The sequence below is a fragment of the Rhinichthys klamathensis genome, unplaced genomic scaffold, assembly GCF_029890125.1.
Source record: "Rhinichthys klamathensis goyatoka isolate OS25496 unplaced genomic scaffold, OSU_Roscu_1.1 h1tg000165l_1, whole genome shotgun sequence".
Taxonomy (NCBI): domain Eukaryota; kingdom Metazoa; phylum Chordata; class Actinopteri; order Cypriniformes; family Leuciscidae; genus Rhinichthys; species Rhinichthys klamathensis.
Window position 1 is genome coordinate 3,904,153 of NW_026606697.1, and position 26,051 is coordinate 3,930,203.

Genomic DNA, 26,051 nt, shown 5'->3' on the forward strand with positions numbered 1-26,051 from the left:
ATATTATTATTATTTCTTAAGGATAAAAAAATCTATATAGGAAGAACAGAGCCCAAATTATTAGCCTAAATTCAATTGCTATTTATTTTTATTTAATAATCAACACTCAAATAACAAATGGTATGCAAACATGTAAACTACACACAAGGCAGTTTTGCATGAACCTCTAAATCGAATTATAAAATTGTTGAAATATTATTCAACATATATTATAGTATTAAAACATTATTACTGCATTTTTTGTTTGCATTTCAAGATAAAAATGGACAGAAATTGAAAGACAAGGTTTTTTATCGAAAGTAACAAAAAGCGGAGCTTTTCGCAATTGTAGGTTATTAAAGGAGTAGTTCACTTTTGAAAACTTTTGCTGATAATTTACTGACCCCTAGCCTGGTTAAAACTAGACCATTCTCAGTTGTAACTGAGTTATGGTCTGGCAAAGCGTCATAGACAAATCATTTCCAGAGGGGCGTCACCAACGGACGTCGCGGATAGACCTAAACCCAATCAGAGCGATGAAGGAGATGGCGTATGCAGAGCGGTGGAGAAACATCTCCGAGTGTTGTTCTTTGCTCGGTTTTTAACAAAAAGGAAACGTTCAAATCGCTTAAAACAGACGCGATAGCTGATTCGAACGAGTGATGTTCGACGGCGGCATCCATCTTTGTAATGTAGGCTACAAAATCTGCTTCAAAATCGTTGTCATCGTGTAAAGCTCGCCCCAACGTTTCTGATTGGTGCCTCGATTTCGACGGATTGGAAATGGGCTTGAATGAGCTCTTTGCCAGACTAACTTTCAGAGCAAATCTAAATTTGCCGGAAGTTGTCTGGGTTTTCCCAGGGTAACTCACCCCCATGTCATCCAAGATGCCTATGTCTTTCTTTCCTCAGTCGAAAAGAAATTACGGTTTTTAAAGAAAACATTCCAGGATTTTTCTCCATATAATGGACTTAAATGGGAACCATACGGTCCAAGGTCCAAAATACAGTTAATAACAGTTTCAGATGCAGCTTAAAATGTCTTTAAACGACACCAGACGATGAATAAGGGTCTTATCATGCGAAACGATCGCTCATTTAAAAAATAAATAACAACGTTTAAGTTTTATAAGCTCACATGCCCACCTTGCTCTGTTCTGTGTGACTCTCCTGTTCGAACTCGTTCATCAAAATGAACAAATCTTTTTTCGAGTCATTTGATTCATTTAACGACCGAAATGAACGAATTGACTCGGAAAAAGATTTGTTCATTTTGATGAACGAGTTCGAACAGGAGAGTTACACAGAACAGAGAAAGGCGAGCATGTGAGCTTATAAAACTTAAACGTTGTTATTTTTTTTTTTAAATGAGCGATCGTTTCGCTTGATAAGACCCTTATTCATCGTCTGGTGTCATTTAAAACCATTTGAACAGTTTGCAGTTTGCACTGAAACTGTCTTTTGGACCTTGAACCGTTTGGCTACCATTGAAGTCCATTATATGGAGAAAAATCCTGGAATGTTTTCATCAAAAACCTTAATTGCTTTTCGACTGAAAAAAGAAAGACATGGACATCTTGGATGACATGGGGGTGAGTAAATTATCAGCAAAAGTTTTTTTAAAAGTGAACTAATCCTTTAATAGTGGTTATAATGCTGTATTCGTCGTGTACACATAAGACGAAAATTTCACGGGATGAATGCGTGTACCGTTACATCCCTAATTACTATTTAATCAAATGTCAGGGAAGAAAAATTAGTTTTGTGACATAAGGTAAAGTGAGGTCAATCTCAACAATGGGCCAATGGACCGTGGGTGGTGTATCATGGTTTTTCGGTTTGGTTTAAATATTGTTACACCCCTAATATACATTATATATTACATATGACATGCACACAGAAAACATGAAGTAATCAATCTATTCCTAAAATAAAAAAGTACATGCTTTTGAGTTAAAATTAGGGTCTAAAACTGGTTGAAACCTATAACAACTAAATGGCATTTGTATAATATAAGTGAAGTAAATTCCTTCACTATAACATTTCTGAAAAACTACCATATTTACTATACTTTACTATTTAACAACTGTGGTAAAACCCATGGAAATGTTTGATAAGAAATGTATTAAAGTAGGGAAATCAGTTATTTGTAGGATATGAAGCAAAATGGGAAACTTACAGGATATAGAATTAACAAGAGATGCACTGACAGCAAAAAATGAAGTAAATTATCCATCAAACTGTCCATTTAGTAAATCGGTGTCTTAATCATTATTCACTAATGTTTGTTACAGGCTTAGAAAAGGGTCTAGAAAAAAAAAGAAGAAAAAAAAGCAAAGGCAATTACAACTTCCTCTAGCAAAACGCTCCTTTACTGGCTTTCTAAAGACAGAAATAGACTGTGTGAATGTTAGTGGTAACGTAGATCAGAACAGGGCCACCAGGGCCTTACAGACCTGGTGACCCAAAGAAAGCAGCACCTGGTATTCGTCAGTTGTCATAAACACTGAAGTTTCTTTCCTTTCCTCTTTTTTAAAGAGCGAGTTTAAAGGAAAACTCTTAGCTATTCATGGTGTCCTTTCCCCATTCTCCTCGGGTGTCATAAAACCATAAATCTCATCTCAGCACTCGCCTTCTAGCCAATAAAACAGCCCCCGTTTTATGAGCTGCTCTCTTGCTGAAGGTAAATGAGCCTTGCCACTGGTGACACTGCCGAAGCTTAAAACATTCTAACATAGATCTACAAGAACTACTTCATTTTTCCAGTCCAGGAAAAGTGACGAATGAAATCAAGACTAAATTCACTGACTAGGACATTGCCAGTTGAGCAGAACAATTTTGCAACCTTGCCCCTCCTCGTGTCTGGCAGCGATTTAATCTGAAACATGCAATCCTCAATAAATTGATACTACATCAGCAACCTAAATAAGCAGATTTTGAACAACTACCAGATTTCCTTTCCTGAAAAGCCGAGAGGTCTAGCAAAGGACGGCACCCAAACCAGACAAATGGTCCCTCAGCGCCTGGACACCCACCAAGTTTATTAGATCCCCTCTTGCACCAGACCTCCATTATCTCAAACCTCTTTGTTTGATGTTTACAGAGAACCCCAAATCCCAGAAAAAGTCTCCGCTAATAGTCAACTACATTGTTCGAACGCTAGATCTTAGAGCCTAGTCTTTGGTATGAGCTTTATTGTACTTTCCCATCAAATTGGTCCCACAGATTTCAGTCCTTGTACAATAAAATGGCCTTATGCATTCAGCTAGAAATGCACAACATCATAATTATTTTCAATAAATAGCCGATATTACTCATGTAAATAGTACCAATATATTGTGCATTCCTGCATTTAACAATTATTACAAAGCCCTCAATGTGTCGTTAGCGAACTGTATTTCCATAAAGGTCATTATTAAGCTCACCAAATGTTTGTAGAAACTACAAAAGCCATTTGAGGGACAACTGACCAACTAGGGAAAATGAGGGACTCATTTTCATTTTGTTATGTTCAAGTATTATGATTGGACATTCACTTACGTCTGATCTTGTGAACATGTTGTCGTCCATGTCCGAGTCATGCGGGTCCAACACATCCTGGAAGGGCGGTAACGCTGGTGGTTTTCTCTTCTCTGAAAGTTCACTGTTTTGTAACCTACTATGCCGGATTTGCGGCTTGTCTTTCAAAACTTTTTTATCCGAATGGTGGTGCTGTAGCAAAGTGGGACACGCTTGCTGCTTTTGCGAGCTCTCGGAAAAACTGCTTTTCTGTTTTTTGGTAACATGGCCTTCAGTGTCCAAAACAGGCCGCCGTTTACTTTGTCCCAAGCTTGAGAAGCTAATCTCAGATGACCGCGGCTCCTTGGACGTGGTCTTGGGCTCCTTAAATCCCATTTGGGGAACGGTGCGATCTTCCTGAATCGGTTGATTCTCTTTGGGTTTTTTGGATTCTTTAGAGAGTTTTCCAGAGTCCTTGCTGAAATCTCTGAAGGCACTTTTGGACTCCTTTGAGTCTTTGGAAGGCTTGTCCTTATACGGTTTGTGGAGCTTGAGAGAGCTGCTGCTAATATTGTTTGTGGTTGTAAGAGCACTGGTGCTTTTGGACCCGTCCTATAATGAGAAATGACAATATTAGGAAAGATATAGCCAATTACTTTGAAGTCTAAGATTAATTAATTAGTTAAGCATTGTATCCAAAGGGACAACCATTAAAAAACCACTACTAAAACTACTATGGTGATAACATTTTACGGTGATGGTATAATAGTATTTTAATATACACTACGGTTCAAAAGTTTGGAGTCAGAGCGATTTTTACGACTTCTATTCAGCAAGTAAACATTGAATTGATCAAAAGAGACAAATCTTTTGCAACATAATAAATGTCTTTACTATTTCAAATGAAAGCTTCTCTTATGAACTTTCTGCTAATAAAACCTGTTCTTTTGAAAATGATTCTGTTTGCATCATTGAATCATTATTTACTTGTATATCCCTATAAAGTGGCTTTGGAACCATCTGTATTGTATAAAGCACTGTATGCTGTAAATTTAGGTGACTTGACCTTCTATTTATTAACAAATCCTGAAAAAAAAACATTAAGCAGCACAACCGTTTTCAATATTGATAATAAACAGCAATGTAGTAAGGCTGCAAAAAAATCCAGCGTTGCATCACAGGAATAAATTACGTTTTAAAATAAATTTAAATAGAAAACAGATATTTTAAATTGTAACAATATTTCACAATATTAGAGCTTTTACTGTATTTTTGTCAAATAAATGCAGCCTTGTTGAGCAAAAACATTAAAACGTCTAACCGACCACAAACTTTGAACAGTAGTGCAAAATTTCTTATTAATGTGCCATGGTATTTACATGGTAAAAAAAACAATTGTACTTTTTGTTAGTGAAATGAAGAACAATACATTAACAACGGCTATAGATATTCAAATACTGAACTTTCCAACCATTAAAAATCGACAAATAATGTGTGTGCTCAAGCAAACAATCAAACCGATATGTGATGTGAAACATTTCCATAAACAATTGTTCAGCATGATCCGGAAAATAATACCACTGGGGGAAAGGCAAACTCAGAGCTATCTGGGAGGCAACCTGGGGACGAAACAACAAGCCTTTCGTTGACTTTAATGACACAGGGTTATCCTATCTTCAAGCTAACTAGCTCCTGTCAATAAGTCATTGATGCAGTTAAGTCGTTAAGCAGTCTAGACAGAAAGGGAGTTCAACCCTGCCTAAACATCTTTTATTTTGTTATATCTGCTACAGCTTTTACGAGAAATGGACAAAACCTTTTCCTCCCATTTGAAACGGTGTTGCAAACACATTGAAACTGGCTTCAAAACGACGTAAGTCCTTTAAAATGGTCTAGAAGACAGCAATGTTCATGTCAAAAGTATTTAGTTATAATGGACATGCTACAGTACATTTTGCCAGCAAACAAAGAGGTAGAAACCTCTATTCTCTATATTTAAAATCTGAATCATGATAATGAAAATAACTATGATCATAATTCTTAGTGCTATTAGAGCTTAGTGCCAAAACGCTTGCAATTTGTCTCCAAGAAAACTCTAGGTTTGCATAATGGTTGACTTTTCAGGCAACCATTATGGTTGGCGATCAATCAACCTTCAAAAAAAATCTTCAACCATAACATCGAATTAAGTGGAGGAAGTGGAGAAGGACAACAAAGCGCAGATTGCCGTTTTTGTTTTTGCTGAAGTGACCGGTGTAGTAGTGCAGGGGAGGTTGGCTGCGAACGACCCCTGATCTGTCAGTAATCCATCACACGCAAGGGCCTGTTTGGATTGGGAACTGTTTCCATGTGCTCCGGGGACTCTTGTAACTTCACTGTAAGAGCTAGCGTACAATACAAGATGCTTAGCGGCTAAGTGGTATTGCACAGGAGACTAAAAATAAACCTAAATCAAAGAAACATGGCGGTATAGTCAAGCAAGATTTACTAGCATTACGGCTAATGTGGTTTAATAGATGCGAAGATAAAAGGCAGCAGCATCTAAGGTTTTCCATTAGTTTTCCTTCATTAAAATGCGATTCACTTCACTGTGTCGGATAACTGTAAACGTGGTGTAGATAAGAATCGGTTACACTTTTTTTTAAGGTATCTGTGTTACAGTGTAATCATATATGCAAGTACTGAGTGATATTAATTAACTACATGTACTACATGTAACAAGGACACTGTAAAATAAAGTATTACCTAAGAAAGTTTTTCGCTATTGCAACGGGACACCTGGCAAGTTCGTTTACGTCATCGGAATGTTAGCATGTGCTTTCTCAGCAGCCAAGAAATGCTTGACTTAAGCCAAGTTTCACATCTCTAAAATCCTTGGATTTAAATTGCCCCTAACGTCTTTCAACTTGCCAAATATGCAGGATTAGGCAGGATTCCTTGGAGAAACTGGGAGTCATGCGAAGTGTTCTCAAAAGTTCAGACGCTCAAACTTGGAGATCCACACTCACCTTTGACCCTGGGAAAGACTTGCTCTTCTTCACATCAGAGAAGGTCAATGTTAATGAGCTGCTGGGTAATGTGGGCAGCTTTAGATGCTGCCCGAACAGAGAAGTGGAGCCCTCCTGCATTACCATTACCTAAGAGATGAAAGAAAGAAATACTTTTATTCAGCAAGGATGAATCAGTAGTGATCAAAAGTGACAGTAAAAAATTGCTGTTTCAATAGATATCTACAAAAGATTTCTAATGCTGTTCTTTTGAGCTTTCTACTCAACAAAGAATTCGGAAGAATAATGCATCACGGTTTCCACGAAAAAGATTAAGACGCACAAATGTTTTCAACATTGATCAGCATAATAGAACGATTTCTGAAGGATCATGAGACACTGAAGACTGGAGTAATGATGCTGAAAATTCAGCATTTCAAAATATATTAAAAAAGAAAGTAGTTATTGTAGTGATATTTACAATATGGAATTGTAATACTTTCGAATGTTAGTGTATGCTACAATCAGTTATTTGTGTTTTACTGACATGAGCTACTGTGTTTCATTGTACACAAAAAGCCTGTTTTTCCACACAAAGCTAGGAAAAGGTTACTGTATTTTGAAGATTACATAAAAAAATGAAACCGGTAAACTTCAAAATGAGAAAATACTGTTGAACTTCTGTTAAACTAGGGCTGAGTGGAAAATTGAGTTTGTAGAATATATTGATTTATTTGTTATAAATTATATAGGATAAGGCAGTACCATTTATTTCGATATACAGTTTGATATTACGAGCTCATCTGAAAAATAGCGGAGGACACAGAATGAGCTGCTGCGAGGAAAATGCATAATCCAATTTATACTAAACATGAGACAAGCTTTAACTCGTAAGATACAATTAATGTGTGTTGTTTAAAGCAGCTTGATCCGCTCTGTGCTGTCGTGTCTCTGGACCGGAGCTGCGGCGGTTCGTGTGACACTAACGTGAAACCAGACTTCAGTCGCCCCAATGGAAAGCATATTTACACTGAATCGTTCCCTATCCCCTATAGTGCACTACAGTATGTGCCATTCACTATATAGAAAATGGTAATAGTGTGAACGAGTGACCGATTTTAGCTGCAGCTTCAGCGGCTATTTATACTGTTGGGGGCGGAGCTTCAGAATCTAGAGAGCATTTGATTGGACAGAAAATCTGATGAGAAGCTGAAGTGCAGAGTGATATCATCAAAATCATTGATCCGTATTGGTCGGAAGTGAGAAACTGAGTTTTGAACACTTATATCTTCTAAATGCCATTTTTGTCATTGTTTTGGAGCACACTAGCGTATAGATAATAGTAAGACTAAAATATTAATACTAAAAGCCAAACAAATTCAATCTTGATTTCATGGGGAAACGCTTTTTAACCCTTTTTTTTTTGTTGGAAATAGCCTTTATGGTTACATTCACTATATATCCGTTTTCATAGCCTTCAATATTTTTGTTGTACAACATTGGGCAGGATGGGGAAAAAAAACATTTTTACAAAATAAAAACAAAAAAGGGCTTTTTTAAAAACCAAAATAGAGAAAAAAATTAGAAAATATCAAGATATATATATTGTGTATTGCCATTCAGCCAAAAAAAAATTTGAGATATGATTTTGAACACATTGAAACATAAAAAAAAAAATGGAGTATGTCCTTACTTTAGAGTCCTCTGAAGATCTTTTGTGAGGATCCCGTTGCTGTAAAGGACAAAGTACAGATATTACAGTCGGGAAAAAAATGGACTATGAATCAACACAAACCACCACAGACAAACAAACACTCCCGAACACACATTTTGGCAGGAAGCACTCTGCTTACTCCTAGCCTGATGTAATGACGAAATGCCTTTCAACAGCCAAAACAATCAGGTAAATTGGAAAGGACCTTTCTCAGTCACCATCTTGCTAAATTGATATTGCTCTCTTAATTAAAACAACTTCCCGCGCAACTGCCGTTTGCCAATAAACTCTTTCGATTCCTGCCGTGCTTCATCTGCAACCCAGACAAGCACCAGAGGAGATGTTGTCATACCCCCAGCCGTAAAACATTTGAATTACTGGAATGAGGCAAGAGAAGGCGAACTAAAACTACAAAGAGGGCCCTCTCAAGAATCATTTCTTTAAATATGTCTTAAGGGTATAAGCGTCCCAGTACATGGCTAATCCACACTAATGTGCTTTCAAATGCGGGTGGAACTTCAAAATGTGTCCAAGATCAACAAAACGAATCAATTTAAGCCAGTTGATTCATAAAAAGCATGTGGATCCCTCTGGAAGGGGCCCAAAGATAGCTCAAGTTTCCTGTAGTGATAGATGGTCGTGTCACGACTAGCCCAATCAAATCTTGTAAAGTTACTTATTGTCTTGGTTGATGGGAACAGTAATTCCATTAGGACCGATTGCCTGACATTGGCCTTCATCTCTGGAAGACTGTTTTGCTAGCGCTAGCACAGACAAGCAGCAAGGTATACCCTTGCATTTTTCACCTGTGAACAGAGTGCACGTATTTTAAAACCACATGTTGGCTAACTAGTCAATTCCTCTGCAATGAACACCTGATTTACCAGCACCCAAACTCTGGAATAGTCTTTCTAGCCTTGTTCGGGAAGCAGACACACTCTTGTCAGTTTAAATTTAGACTAAAAACACAACTGGCATACACATAACCTTGCATACACATAACACATTATCAATTTCTATTATTCAAATCAGTTAAATGATTGTTAGGCTGCATAAATCAGAACCAGGAACACTTCTTATAACAGTCTGGTTTCTCCCAAAGTTTCTTTTCTCTACTCCGTCCCCTGATGGAGTTTGGGTTCCTTGCCACTGTCGCCTCTGGCTTGCTTAGTTGGGGACACTTAATATTCAACAACAATATTATTGATCTGACTGTACTGGAGCTGCTGTTAGGGTTGCCACCTTCAATACAAAAAAATAAGGGACGCCTGCCGGCGGCCGCAGCGGGGGCCAAAGCCCTCGGGGCCACAATGACCACAGGCCCGACGGTATGCCAATGGTATCATAACTCAAAACATATTTTTCAGGAAAGTAATAAGATCATACCAATGGACATTATAATAAGCTATCTGCTATTGAAATCATTGTGAATAAATCACTCTCTATCACAAACAACGTTAACAAAGTGTGACAATGAGATTACAAAAAAAATGGCCTTTCGTCGGAGTTGTATGTGAGATGTTAACTTATTAACTTATTAAATTAACAGATCCATAACTTATTCACTATAAATTAAACAAATGTGTTGATACTCAAACAAATACTAAATTTGATTGGAAAAAACTATGACTTTAGCAAAGGATCTTGAACATCAAAAACATCAGTAGACCAGTAGTACTGTGCAGTATTGGACTATAGGCGTTAAGTGTACTTGTCACTCCGTGCAGCACTGAGTAGCTGTTTCTTTCAAACATGTAACACCATCCAAACAGTGATACCACACATAAATAACCTATAATCTACAAACATTTCTAAATTTAATTATAACACTATTTTTATTATTGGTAAGAAAATCTATTTATGTATTTATTTATTTATGTATTCAGACCTATTGACCTATTCTCTAGATTTGTTAAGCATAAGTCATTTTCTTCACACATGCACATTTTTATTATTAAATATCTCTCTCTCTTATTTAAAAAATGCATGTGTCTGACTACCTTAACTATAATAAACAAATCATACCATAATGTATGGATATAATTCATTTACATTGAAACATTATTTCTTAGCAAATGGGCATAGGGTATGGAGCATATGAAAACGTAATCAATCAGAACATTATTGAGCTGATTAAAAAACTGTCATTACACTATGACTATCTGCTTCGGGAGATCCTTAACGTATGAAGAACTGTGAGACGGTGCTTTGATTTCTCTAAGCTAGCATTGCTATCAACTCTCTGCCAAAAGACCCGCCCTCCTCTGACTCTGATTGGCCCTGAACCTGATGTTATTAAACAAACCAATCAAACCAACAATGGCAGCGAGTATTACCCAATCAAGGGTAGAATAGGACGAGTCTTCACAGAATGCGGGTGTTATGATTTGCATGTGATGATGCATTTAAGACAACTCGGAAATACGGGACAAACCGCGTCCCGTATTGATTCAAAACGGGACGCGCTGTTTATTTCACAAATACGGGACGATTCCGTATTTTAAGGGAGGGGTGGCAACCCTAGCTGCTGTATGAGAACTGAACTGAGCTGGGCGATGACATGTTTTTTTGCAGAACTGCCTTATAGATGAAATGAACTAATTTAATAATTGATGATCTTTACAAAGTATAAATGTATAAATAAAGGTGACTAGACCTTTCGAGATTTAAAAGATTCCAACTAATGAACTCAGTGCGAACGGTTACAAAATACAAATATTTTCTCAACCATCTTTGAGACGTACATTAGCTCAGGAACTGATCATGGAAATCACATGACTCCAATAATTATTTTTTTAAATTTTTTTTAAGACCCGCCCATCTTGTTCCCAGAGGTGAGTAACGTACCCCTCCGGCCTTGAGCAGCTTCTTGCGAAACTCTTCAGTAGGGTTGTTGAACGTGAGCTTTTCACACCGGAGATGATTGACAGGTGGGTGGCCCTCCAAGTGCAGGAACAGATCGTAGTCAAAGCGCACTTTTTTTGGTTCTTCCTGGTGAAAAGTGACAAAAACATTACCCAATGTACATAGTCACAATGCTGTCGGAATTGGTTTAAATTTATGTAACCGATCAAATGCACTTGTTTATAATGGATCATAATTCACAAATTACAGGTTTGCTCAAAAGACAGTACCTTATTTTTAAAGTAAACTTCAATAGGCAAGATAAATCCGGCGTATCCAGACTCTTCAACTTTATATGGTGGATCCTTGCACACTGCAAGAGAAAGAAAGAGACTTTTAGTTAAATTTTAGCATGCAAATCACCAATACGTTAAGCAATAAGTGACAAATAGGTGTGCTGTATTATGAATATAACCATGGCATTGGGTACAACACCATGCTTGCAACCCCTTTAGTCGTAATATAGCTTGAGTGCATTTTGTAAAGTGGGTATGTACACAAATTGTATTAAGAAGACAAGTTTAATTAAGAAAATACATTAAAATAAAAGAATGAAATTTACTTCATAAAAGGATCATAAAACCCAATTACACTTTTTATTTGTTATGTTAACAGTTGGTTGCACATCAATGAAAACAACAACAATAGCACTCATTATGTTTATTATAAAGGGAAGGCGTTTTTTTTCATGTTTCGGGGCCATTTCATTCTTCCGGTTTAAAAAGAGCCAACGTCATTAAAAGTGAGGTATATGCGTTAATTCGGAGTGGTGATTGGCTCCCGTGGCTGGAGAGTACTTTCCATGTCATCAGTTTCTGAGCTTTTCTCCACATTACTCATGAGAATAAACTCTTCTAATCCAATCACTGCGCTGTATTACGCATGAGATCTCATTACAGCAGAGAATTCAAATGTGACGAGACCTCTGCCTGTTCAGCTTTGTGTTCGGACACGTGTCGCATGTTTTCCAAGTACAGTAAAGCAAAAATGTTGTTTGCATTTTCCCCATGAGGCGGTCAGAGCAGTCAAATTTTTCAATTTTTCAACACATGAAATATTTGACTAACAATACTTAAGTACCGACATGAGAGCTGTTTCTAAACAGAACACTGCGATGAGTTTAACACTCGCAGCGCGGATCACAGTTCATATCTGGACCGGAGCAAGCGTTTTTCAAGTTATGGAGTATATTTCACATACTCTAGTGCTCGAAACATGAACCAGCAACGTGTATGTGCACATATTTCATTCTTGTCTTCTTCAAATTAAATATATATAATGCAGCAGCATCTGATTATGAACACAATGGCACAAATTATTCTGATACACAATGATGTAGACCAGAAATTCAAAGAAGAACAGACAAAATTCTTTCCTTGTTAAACTGATGATGTAATTTGTCCAGACATTGTAGTGCTCGTAAATGTAATGAATATATCATTAGACATTTTAAATGTTCTTCCTCATTTTCCATATAGATCAGTTGCTCTAATACGGATTAGTATTCTCTAATGATGAGAATTTTGTGCGTTTGTTGTTATAGTTATATTTTTGAAATCCATCAACTGGTGCCCCCTTGTTTTTTCTGCTCATATTTTTATATATTCTTTGTCTGTATGAGTGTGGTGTAGTAGGTCTGTGTTTTATTGGTTGTTGTCTCCCCTCTTCCACCCTAAACACTCGCTTTACACGCACATTTCTTGAGACAAATCTGAGGTGTGAAAGCGATGGGAGGTTACATACTCAAATCAAGCATTGTTATTATTCAAGCAACATTATATAAGTCAAATAGGCATAATAGGCATGCGTTTCCTGCTGGCAATATGAGGTTATATCCCTCATAACCTGAATGAGCATCACTGGAGGAACAGTATCATATATATTCTTATATTGTTTATTACACGTACACACACACAAAGTATTTTTACAGAAGTCTCTTGAGCCCATCAAGGCTGCATTTATTTGATCTGAAATACAGTAAAAACTGTAATATTGTTGCAATTTGAGCTGCCATTAATCCAGTCTTCAATGTCACATGATCCCTCAGAAATAAAATATATAGCCCATACATAAATCAACTTTAAACAAATTGTCTTTATACATAATGAACCCTTTGTGAGCATTAAACTTCATTGCCAAGTAAAAATAGGCCTATATGGTGAAAAGTTGCAATAAACTCCACATCGCCACCATGTCTCAGGGAGGCGTTCCAAAAAGGTTCATTGCCTCCCGAGGGAACTTATTAGTGTTTAGACGTGCAGTTTAAATGACCTGGAACGTGTGTGACATCTTCCCTGATTAACTGCATTATTTATGTGTCTTTATGGCCAACTCCATTGTGCAACATAAAAACAATGCGCTTCAATCTTGTTATTTTAAATTTATGGCCTTCATCGAGAGACACTACTTATAAAAATAAACTGCTCCAAAGCACATTTAGTTTTGCTTACACAAATCATTCATCATCTCAAAACACCAAACCTCTGCAGTGAATACATTTTCTGTCAACTCTTGTTTTACACACACACACACACTTGAAGGTACAAAAGAAAAAAACATCAGGCTTGGTCCCAATTAGACATTTCAGGATAAACACCCAGTTTAGGTCAGGTGACGTCCCATGGGAACACTTGTTTGTCTCGTTCTCCAAATCCCAAAAGAGCTTTTAACAGCATCGCCAATTAGTCAACATGAACTGTTGAGCGTTAATGGATACAAGGACACCTGCAGACAACGTGAACTAAAAAGAGGAACTAGTTCTTTCCTTGCGCCTTTTAATATAATGAACTGCACTCAATATTATGTCAAATTAAGCCATTATTAAAATAAACTGCCTCACAAATCAGTTTTTGTTTGAGAATTAACCTCAAACTCTCAAATGTTGCTGATTTGCTTCTCAAAAAAATGCTGAAAATAGTTTCCGCAATTTTAGGCAGCAAAGATATGTTTTTATTTGGTTAAAAAAAGATGAATGCTACTGCAGATACTGACTTAAAACGTAGCCTTGAAGTGTTTTTCAATGAACCGACACAGAACTCCTTCAAACAGGCGGTGGAAAAACTCAAGATGCTCTCGAAGGAAACTGACAAAGCTCAACATCAATCGGCATGCTAAGGTTGTAATAGCAACTGCGCCCCTTCCCCCCTCAGGCTATGTGGTGACTTGAACGGCTAGACGATGACTGACCTCGAGCCTAAGGTCGCCGGATCCCAAAACAGCATCCGCTAAACAAATATTACAGAGATTTATTGCCGTGTCGGGTCGCGTTTAGTTATCGTCCCTTGAAAGGGTCTGTTTAGTATGGCGCATTCATTCGGGCCCATGAAGCCATTGGCAGTGAGAAGAGTGAGAAAGCTATTATAGGGTATTTTGTTTGTAAGATGCTTTCTCTCCTGTGTGGGATTTCTTAGCTATTCAAAACACTTTAACAAGCATAACTCTCCAAACTCAAGAGGTATATGCTCTTGCTGGAGGGTTCTGTTTTTTGTTTGTTGCAGTTCTTCAGACAGGCACACTTACAGTATTTTGGAGATTTAGCATGTAACTCTTTCTTAGGACAAGTCAAGTATGGCAAGCCGTTTTAACTTTTATTCATTTCCAGGATATGAATTGTTGATATCAACAATTACATTTTTGATATCAACAATTACATTTTTTGATATGAACAATTACATTTTTGATATCAACAATTGAATTATTGATATCAAAAATGTAATTCTTGATATCAACAATTGTATTTTCACTAGTGAAATGTCACCATAGACTGCCATTCAAAATCAATTGTTGATATCAAGAATTGATTTCTTACTAGTAGAAATATAATTTTTGATATCAATAATTACATTGTTACTAGTAAAAATGCGAATTCCTGATATCAATAATTAAATTATCACTAGTCTAAATGTCTATTCTTGATATCAACAACTGAATTGCTACTAGTAAAAAAAATTATTATTTTTGATATCTGAAAATGTATTTCTGATATCAATATTATTTCAGATATCTAAAATGGCTTTCTTACTAGTAACAATCACATTCATGATATCAGAAATTAACATTGTCACTAGTGAAAATTGAATTATTGATATCAAAAATGAACATTGTTACTAGTAGCAATTCAATTGTTGATATCAAGAATAGACATTTCAACTAGTGACAATTTAATTCTTGATATCAAAAATAAAGGTTTTTACTGTAAGAATTGTATTTCTGATATGTGAAATTGGAATTTCAACTAGTAAGAAATCAATTCTTGATATCAAGAATTGATTTTGAATGGCAGCCTATGGTGACATTTCACTAGTGAAAATACAATTACAGATCAAGAATTATAGTTTTTACTAGTTGAAATTCAATTGTTGATATCAAGAATTATCATTTTAACTAGTGAAAATGTAAATGTTGATGTCAAGAATTAGCATTGTTACTAGTGAAAATGTAATTCCTGATATCAATAATTAGGGGCCAAGCACCGAAGCAATTGGTCTGCCACTCCCACCCATGAGGGCATCTGTTGCCGCTTCTTGCGCTTGGCCCCGGTAATGGCTGCTTGCAGCTATATTTTGCCAATGTTACTAGTAGAAATATTATTCCTGATATCAATAATTATAATTTTAACTAGTGAAAATTGAATTGTTGATATCAAGTATTCATATCCTGGAAATGAATAAAAGTTAATACGGCTTGCCATAGTCAAGTGCATCATTTTGTATTCATTTAGCATCACCTCTGAAAGTCGATGTTGTGCTTCCCAAACACACTGCCCTATTGTGTGGTAGGCCAAAACCTGGACATCAGTTTGCATTTTAGCACATCCGTGTCCATCGTCCTGAAGTCAATGGTTTTTTTTGAATGGGCTTTTGGTTAAATGCTTGAAATAAGGTCTGTGCTGAACACAAGCTCAAGATTAGGGGTGGGCGATATGACCAAATTCTTATATCACGATATGAGCAATTTTATTAAAGGCCATGGAAAGTTGAAAAGACATGCATTGTGCTGTATTTCAAAAATGTAGTAATTTTACTCATTTAATTATAATAATTGTGCATGTAGCTTTAATGACAAAACTAAATATTTGTACTTGAAAACTTTATTTACAATAAAGTTCAACTTGTTAATATTAATGTAATGCATTAGGTATCGGGAAATAACAATGAACAACAAGTGATCAGCTAAATGCTGTAAAAAGGATCACCAATGTTTTAATTAGATAAGCAGTAACAGGCAAGACACTGACATTTTACTTTATCATCACTTTAGTTTCATTACTTCATTAAGCGGTGGGAGGTTACATAGTCAATTCCAACGGCATCGTTATTTAAGCAACATTAGATGAGACAAATATTAGACATGTTTCCAGCTAAAGCAAGATGTGATTAGTGATGCTCATTCTCATCAGGTCAAGATGAATCTAGAGGAACAGCTCGATAGATTTCAGTATAAGAATATAGAAAATATATTCTAATGTTGTTATTTATTTATATTTTATGTAAAGTATACACACACCCTACTGTTAAAAAATGTGGGGGTATAAACACTCACTCTATTGTTCATTATGAATTCATGTTTATTCATAATAATGAATAATGTAAAAAAAAAAAAAAAATTGATCTTTGCTAGTTCATGATACCTAATGCATTAAACGTGTTGTAAAGTATTACCAATTAAATCAGTGTTACATCAAACTGCAGGGATGGTAAAAACTAGAGAAAATTGTGACTAGTCAATTGTGACAGGACCTAATATGTTTTCCATTTATAAAATTGTTAACCTAAAGCCTTGATAAAAATAAATAAATATCTATGGACACTGTGTGTGAACTACCCACTTTTTCCAATCTGGAAATCAGTAAAACTTTTCAAATCTCATGGAAACCCCTTATCTGCCACACTTACCCTTAGGAAACTTCATACACTACCTGCTGAATCACTTGCAAGACAGGTTAGAAAAAGGTGAGGATGTAGTTTAAAGTAGATCCACCTTAACTCAAAAGAAAACAGAACTGAACTTGAAATCTGTCTGGTTGTTATCTCAGCTCTAGATCTTTTGCTTAAGATGAAAAGGTCATTTTACACAGGGGATGGGGGGGGGGGGGGGGGGGGGGGGGGGGTGGGGGGGGGGTAGACACACTGTACGAGTGAAGTGCACAATACACTCATTGACCTCCAAGAGGAACTCAGCCAACAGCTACAGCAGAACCAGAACAGAGAATGAACTGCACACTTTTTATTGAAAAACGCCAAGAAGAGTTTGTCTTTACACACACACACACCACACACAAACACCACACACACCACACACTGCCAATTATAAAACAATGCCAGTCAGAATGCATTTGGCCTTTTCCTGAGACTGGGTCATAACGAGGGGCAGCCGGAAGACACTGAGCCAAATTATAGGAAAAAAAGAAAAGACAAAAAGAATCTTGCAACAAAAAAGACACTTCAAACCACGGCATTGTTAGTCTGCCTAAACTAACAGATTCAATCTGCATTAGCTTAAAGGCAATTGCATTGCTTAGAGAATCCTTAAAGGGATAGTTCACCCAAAAATGAAATGCTCTCATCAATTACTCGCCCTCATGTCGTTCCAAACAAATAAGACTTTCATTCATTTCCGAAACACAAATGAAGATATTAATGAAATCTGAGAGATTTCTGTTCCTCTATTAATACGCAACTTGACATTTTGACGCTTCAAAAAGTTCCTAAAGTGACCGTAAAACTAATCCATACGAATCAAGCTGTTTAGTCCAAATTTTCTGAAGAGACTGAATTTAGGCTTTTATTCACATATACTCATTAATAAACTCACACATCAGTTGTGGTAAACGGAAGCTCAAGCATGTTCGCTTGATGTGCGAGAACCAATGAGGTTCATTCTCGTGTTACGCATCACGTTTGAGCTTCCGCAAGAACCAATGAGGTTCGTTCTCGTGTTACGCATCACGTTTGAGCTTCTGCAAGAACCAATGAGGTTCATTCTCGTGTTACGCATCACGTTTGAGCTTCCGCAGGAACCAATGAGGTTCGTTCTCGTGTTACGCATCACGTTTGAGCTTCTGCAAGAACCAATGAGGTTCATTCTCGTGTTACGCATCACGTTTGAGCTTCCGCAAGAACCAATGAGGTTCGTTCTCGTGTTACGCATCACGTTTGAGCTTCTGCAAGAACCAATGAGGTTCATTCTCGTGTTACGCATCACGTTTGAGCTTCCGCAGGAACCAATGAGGTTCGTTCTCGTGTTACGCATCACGTTTGAGTTTCCGCAGGAACCAATGAGGTTCGTTCTCGTGTTACGCATCACGTTTGAGCTTCTGCAAGAACCAATGAGGTTCATTCTCGTGTTACGCAGCATGTTTGAGCTTCCGCAAGAACCAATGAGGTTCGTTCTCGTGTTACGCATCACTTTTGAGCTTCCGCAGGAACCAATGAGGTTCGTTCTCGTGTTACGCATCACGTTTGAGCTTCAGCAGGAACCAATGAGGTTCATTCTCGTGTTACGCAGCATGTTTGAGCTTCTGCAGGAACCAATGAGGTTCGTTCTCGTGTTACGCATCACGGTTGAGCTTCTGCAGGAACCAATGAGGTTTGTTCTCGCACGTCAAGCAAGTACGGTTGATCTATTTATGTTCGCTGATCAAAGTTCATATGTGAATAAAAGCTTAAATTCGATCTGTTCATCATATAAAGCGTTTATGTTCGCTGATCAAAGTTCCTAGATCGAATTTAGGCTTTTATTCACATGTTAATCATATAAAGCAAGTGTCTCTTCAGAAACTTTGTATGATTTAATTATCATTTACGGCTCAGTCCAATCAAACACCCCTGATTCGTAGTACATTTCTCCACAATATCCAGTCATAGTAACACTAAGGGCTTGTGGGAAGAGAATTTCGCTTGGTCTCAGATTACAATCTCATATCTGACCTAAAGACTCCAGAGAAAGATATAGGCCTACCTTCAGCATAAACAATCCCACTCACAGGGGACCACCTGCACAGGGTTCAACCAAGGCCAAAACGACAGCGCTCAAGCCATAAATCCCCTTTCATGCTGATAAAATATAAATGTAACCCAGAAATTATTAACAGGGATTTACTGTTGAAAATCAAATCAGTGCAGCCAGACACAAAAGAAGTTGTGTTACTAATGCTAAGCCCTGTATGCATTACCCAGAACACATCTGCAATGTCTTACATAGAGCCACACACAGAGAGTATTAAAAAAAAATATGCTTCCATGAAGGCAAATTCCAAATGCATTACATTTATTTTAAAATACAAATATGTATACATTTATGTCAGAAACTATTAATTACAAGTATATTATTAAATAAAAAAAGATTTTAAATATTTTAAATATTTGTATTAATATTATAATATTATTAATTTATTAATAAAAGATCATTCATTTATTAATACAAGTTTATTCATTTAAAATATATTCTGTCATATGAAGAAATAAATGAACATTATAATATTGCATTGCAATATTCCAATGAAATTCGTTCCCAAAAACAATTATTGTGAAAATCAGACTTCTATCCCTTGCATTCTTGCTTTTTCATATTTAATTAAATAAGACGGTAGAGGCATATACCATGATTAAAATCTATGGAAAGCCAATAGTAAAAAAAAAAATAATATATGAAAAAAATGGCAAGCTTAATGAGGACCTGCAAAATATGTTGCAGAGTTTAGATAATCACCTGCAGTAAGTCAGTAGGTCACCATGCTTCACAGATTACTGGACTATTGAGGACGATTGCATTCAGAGCTAATCAACCCAGTAGCTTAAGTACGACAAATGTAGCATTAAGTTGTCACAACCGCTTACTGTTGTATTCCTGAATCTTTTAATTTGCTCAGCAAGAAGGACCAGAACCATTGAGGTGGCCGCTGCCTCATTAAAATGACGACGGTAGCTTGCAATTGCAGTGCCCTTGCTGTGACTCAAGACTCATAAAATCCTCCCATTCATTTTCATTAGAGTGCTGGCTGACCTGGAATAACAAATCATTTGTGATGTGAAATGGGTCGGTCCATAATTAGTCCCAGACTCACTGGCAATTTGCACCAACTGTGGAACGGCTGCGGATCCGCTCCGGAACGGCGGCGGAGTCAATAGGTTTCCATTAAAGTCAATGTGTGTATTTCTACTGACTGCGGAACGGCTGCGTTTTGACTCCGTCCCAGTTCCGGCGATCCGGAGCAGATCTATTTTTGCCGGATGATGATGTTTACATGATGTTTACAAGTTGTTTTACTGACGTCTTTCCACGGTTGAAACACTGATTGAGCGATTCCATGTGACATGATACGGATTTCGATAAGTTGTACTCTATCTTTTAGCACACTTTCAGACGTTCATTCATGTTTATTTCGCGCTGTAACTGGTATTATTAAGGCAGAAGAGGAGATCATGTGCGCTCCACGCTGCTGCTTCTCTTGAGCTGAGCCAGAGCGATCTCACGCCACAGCGCCAAAACGGTATTTATGTTTTTGAATTTCGTAAGAAAATGGACGTAATTTGAAATTTGAGACTTTATTTAGTATCAATAGTAACAAAGCACAAAGATTATTGCGATTTATTGGATGGGATGCGGGCTACAATGTTCCATTCATTCATCAAATGAAAACAGGAGGACTAATCGATTCTTGAGATTTAAGAATCGATATCGGTTCGTAAAAATGAGAATCGATTAATATCGAGAAATTGATATTTTTTACCCAGCCCTACAATTCAGGATAGGCCAGATTGTTATATCGCACGATCATACGTGAATTTCGCGAGATCTAGTGGGTCCTCGTGACTTCAGCTGTCAGTCATGGCCGCAGCCGTTCCGCAACAAATCCGGACCTGGTGGGTACTGAAGGACGGCGGAGCATGGAGCCGATCCGCAGCCCTTCCGCAGTTGGTGGAAATCCGGGGTTAAGCACAATATCGGGGCGGCAGTGGCTCAGTGGTTCATGTAGGTTGTCTACAAACCGGAAGGTTGGTGGTTCAATCTCCAGTTCCACCTGACCAAGTGTCGAGGTGTCCATGAGCAAGACACCTAACCCCAGCTGCTCCCGACGAGCTGGATGGCGCCTTGCATGGCTGACACCGCCGTCGGTGTATGAATGAGTGAGTGAATGGGTGAATGTGAGGCAAAATGTAAAGCGCTTTGGTGGCCATTGGGTCTGTGAAAGCGCTATATAAATGCAGTCCATTTACCATTGACAGCAGCCAAACTCTCGGTAAGACCCTCCCGGCACACTACTCTTAAAGTAAAGTGACCCGCACTGACTTCCAGACACTGCTTTGATTGACCCTGCCTCTTTATTACTACAGGAAATCTCTAATATCATTAGCCAGCATTTGAGCATTGTTAGATGCTTTTTCCAATCAAATATATTAGGTTTTAGCAGGTGCCATGAGAACATGGACTAAAAAAAAGATTGGGCAGTGCACTGCTGGTTTAAAAGGGAGGTTAAACCTCATTTGGAAGGTTTGGAGAATTAGTGCGACATTTGAGGTGGAGAGTCTTTAGCAGTTCAAGACCGAGCTCTCATACGGTCGACCAACCACAATATGTGCTTACCATCAGCTTAAGACAACCTGCCTGAACCTCTTAACTGAATTTACAAAACTGACAGGTTGTGAGGAAACCAATAAGATGTAACTAAAGCTGTATAAGTGATGTCAGTCCTGCTATCATAGCTCGGTTTCATCCATTATCCATTTTTATGTGCATTTTGGGATATAGCATTAAAAAAAAAAGAATAAATGCAGGAAGGAAAAGCCAAGATGTGCATACGTTCTAAAAATGCACATACAATACGTAGGCTATGCACTCAATTGAGGCGGATCATTATTTTATCCGATAAGAAGACATGCGCATAAACTATGATGGAAACACATTTGCCAAATAAATCCCTTAAGCAAAAAAAAAAAAGTGACTTTGCCTAACGGATCAGTTTCATTGCAGCATTTTAAATGTTGGTTTGATCATTCTGAAATATCTGAGCCAAAGTCTGTCATCAGAATGATTTGGTTTCATTCCCTCCCAGAAGCGTCTCACATGATTGTTCACAAACACCAGCATCAGAACGCAAGAGAACATGACAGTGTTTATTGTGTTTCATCCATTCACTCTGAGACGCAAGTCATTTATGATGTAGGGGGAAAAAACACGTCACAGTTTCTTCCCCGATTACAGCAACTTCAATTTTTATTACAGAAATGTTGCGCTAACTTCCCAAGAATTGACGATTTAGTTTTCTTAAACACATGGGATGGAAACGCTGATTTATTCGCAAATGTTTTACGCGATATTCCAATTTTGTGCATAATTGTTGCATCATTTTTTTCATCCAACTCTGGATGGAGTGAGAGGGAGTCAGTGAGAAATAAGGTTTGGTCTATATACATCTACCGGTATACTAAATGTACTGTCTAAAGGCACTGCAGACTTATTTTTTTCAGTGGACAAATATTACAATTCTGGCCAATAAGCCAATAATTATTTTCATGTTATGGTGGTTAACTGATAAATGGCAGATATTAAAATTCTAATTCTAAAAAAAATTGTGTCTAAATAAATTAAAACTAAATACTAAAATCAATTGTTTTGAAAGCTAGAAGAGAATTTAGACATTACAATGTGCAGTATGAAAAATGGATATTGATTTTGAGATTTACTACATTTAAGAGTGTTTTTAAATATTATCTTTAAGTGAACATTAAGTGACGGCAATGGTAATCTAAATGTAAAAATAGCAGAAAGGAGCATTACTATTAAATATCCTAAATTGTCCAATGCAAATAAATTAAAAATCTCTAATATCAGCCAATAAATGAAAATGGTACCAATATACTGCGCATCCCTATATAATTTACATTTTTACCCAAGTAGAAAGATGAATGGAAAGGGTTAGACATGCAAAAAGGTGGTCTGGTTGCAGAGTTTGCCATATGGGACCACTGTGTTCACACACAAAGGTGTAAATCGACACCTACCGCATGGGAACCACTGAATGTCAAAGAACCACCAAGGTCTCAGGTTGTTTTGGGCATGTTGGATCACTCTCATTCATCATTTTCACAGGACATGCTAGAATACACTGTAGCCTGTTTTCCTGGACATGTCATCCTGCATAAACGAGGGATTCAGCATGGAGAAAAGCTCTCTTCAGACCCCCATCATCCAAAACCACCGCATTAACATCTGCTTCTCAAGTACCCTGCCCCCATGGAGCAACACTTCAGCCTGCCATTTCCCAGCTGTGCTTTCTCAAACACGCAATTCAAAACAAGGGGAAAAACTGACCCTGGATCTTTGCTCACTTTCAAAGCATGTTTTCAAATGCATTTCAGCAGTGCCAAGGCACCATGGGTCATGGAAAACGCCCAGCTTAGTAAAGATTCCCCAGATGCCAACTTGAAACAACGAGCGATGACCCTCTCCCTCTGCGCTTTTCAACAAACAGTCCACTCTGTTGAATTCCAGCGAGCCCCGTCCCGCTCGGTGAAAATCGTCCTGGTGTATAGTCAAGAGCGGCTCTGCTTGCAATTACAGCTGCTTGAGGCCCTCACTCGAGCGTGAGCCTTGACACTAGTGCCGTTTGTGCTTCGTTCTGTGTGCGGGTCTGTTCAACATTCACTGCAGACGAATGGGTGAAGTGATGAGAAACTAGTCAACATCATCATAAATAACTATATGTTGTGACAATTTGACGTTAATATCTGGGAAAAATTACGCTTCCATTTACACAAGCAGACACAAAAAGTAGAACTCAACGTAATTGTACAACAGTATTGTAAATATGTTAGGTATCAAGATCTACCAATGAACAACAGCATTCAGTTTTACAATACATTTTTAACATTAAAGAAAATACACTATACCATTCAAACATTTGTGGTCATTAAGTGTCTTTTGCTCACCAAGGCTGCATTTCTTTTAATAAAAAACAAACAAAACAGTAATAACAATAATATTGTGAAATATTATTACAATTTAAAATAACGGTTTTCTATTTTAATATATTTTAAAATGTAATTTACTTCTATGGCACAGCATCATTACTCCAGTCTTCAGCGTCACATGATCCTTCGGAAATCATTCTAATTTGTTGATTTGCTGCTCAAGAAACATTTATGATTATTATCAGTGTTGAAAACAGTTTTGCTGCTTCATATTTTTGTGGAAACTGATACATTTTTTCAGGATTTAAAAAAAAAAATACAGTTAAATATAACAACAACATTTACTTAAAATATTATTTGTAACAACAAAAGTCTTCACTGACACATCTGATCAATTTAATGCATCATTGCTGAATAAAAGTATTAATTTTGAGTGTGTGTACACGTACTGACACTTGTAAATGTTTTTTTTTTGTGAAAAACTAAATTAGTATATTAGGTATTATAAACAAACATGAATAAACAATAAATAATAGTACATTTATAAAAATTACATTATTGTACTGTATGTTCACAAACTTTGTATTGTAAACTGTTACTGACACTGAACTCAAAACAAAAGTTTGCGAAGTCTAATTCGCCACTGGTTCTTTTAAGATTTTCCTATGGAGTTTTATAATGGGATTTTTCGATTCATGAGTAAAATAAAGTCGATACTTTTGTAAACATTGACGATACTTTGACGTTTTGTTCTACAACATAAACTGCACACACTCACAACCCAAGCTGTCTTATCTAGTTACTTATTAAAAACGTATGTTTTCAAAAATGAACATAACTGCTTCAAAATTTGCGTTTTCACTATTATATGGGAGTGTGTCATTTACGTTGTAGAACAAAACGTCAAAGTACAGTCAAGTTATGTTTACTACAGGTTTATTTTACTCAAAAAAACTTCGAGGAAAATCTCAAAGGAACCAGCAGCGAATTAGCCTGCATCACTCTATGGTCACAGACCGCAAACGTACTCTATCCAAGCACACAAACACAGGCATGAATGCTTGGATGCAGTGCAAGTGTGCAGTAGACTATATACCTGAAACCAGTATATACCTAAAATGCATTATTGGATGCATGCATGGCTGAAAGATTGTTTTCACATGCACTACTTTGTATGTTTTTTAATGAGGAAGAAAACAAGCTCAAGTGTTAAAGTACAGACAAAAGTTAAAGGCTAAAAGCACATATGAGCACATCTGCACGCGCAGTGGATAAGACACATGCCTTTGGTGTGAGAGACCCAGGTTCGAATCCACTGTGAGACACCAATGTGTCCCTGAGCAAGACACTTAACCCCTAGTTGCTCCAGAGGCGTGCAACCTCTGACATATATAGCAATTGTAAGTCGCTTTGGATAAAAGCGTCAGCTAAATGAATAAATGTAAATATATGAGGCAGTGCTATTTGCGAATCAGGCTTAATGTCTTCAGGTTGACTTCAGCAGCATCAAAATTCATTCCAAGACTCTAAATAGCATTGCATTGATTGTGGTTATCAGCGGATGATTACAAAACAAGCAAGTCATGCAATAAATGAAAGAAAGCAGAGACGATAAGACAAACCTGTGCTGTTTTCACTGTGTTTGCTGAAATCATCTTTCAACTCAATCAGATTGCAAGATTTGAATGGACCTCACCAGGCAGCACTACACAGAATTTACAACAACAGAGAGAGACGTGGTTTTTCCTGCATTGACTATATTTTGGCGGCCGCTAAAAATAATCTTTGTCCCGCAAAGATTTATTTAATGTGACGATATCTGCCCTTCTGCAGTACTGGTACCCACTGATAGCCGGCTGCTTTAAAACGCTCTCGTGAGTGTTTGCACTCTGTTAAGAACGTCAAAGGTTTCCATTTACCTCGTGTTTTTTCAGCCTTGAGCTCTGTAGCCAATCACAGACATAACTGTTGAGCATGTGAACGCAGTGGCCAATCAGATGCGTTTAAATTAGTCAGAATCCGCTCAAGTTCTGCATGCTCACGAATCCTTTAATTATA

General features: G+C 37.3%; 1 protein-coding gene across 5 annotated transcripts in view; it reads right to left on the minus strand.

Annotated features, from left to right (window-relative positions):
- mllt3 (MLLT3 super elongation complex subunit) overlaps positions 1–26,051 on the minus strand; it is a 69,338-nt gene that overhangs the window by 15,851 nt on the left and 27,436 nt on the right. For 4 of the 5 annotated variants that reach the window (XM_056259275.1, XM_056259274.1, XM_056259272.1 and 1 more), the window contains exons 3-7: positions 11,313–11,395; positions 11,026–11,169; positions 8,158–8,196; positions 6,486–6,614; positions 3,520–4,089 (exon numbers count right to left, since the gene is read on the minus strand). In XM_056259275.1, the coding sequence (XP_056115250.1) occupies positions 3,520–4,089; positions 6,486–6,614; positions 8,158–8,196; positions 11,026–11,169; positions 11,313–11,395 (965 nt within the window). The remainder of the gene's footprint in view (positions 1–3,519; positions 4,090–6,485; positions 6,615–8,157; positions 8,197–11,025; positions 11,170–11,312; positions 11,396–26,051) is intronic. The other variant, XM_056259273.1, reaches the window with a different exon arrangement.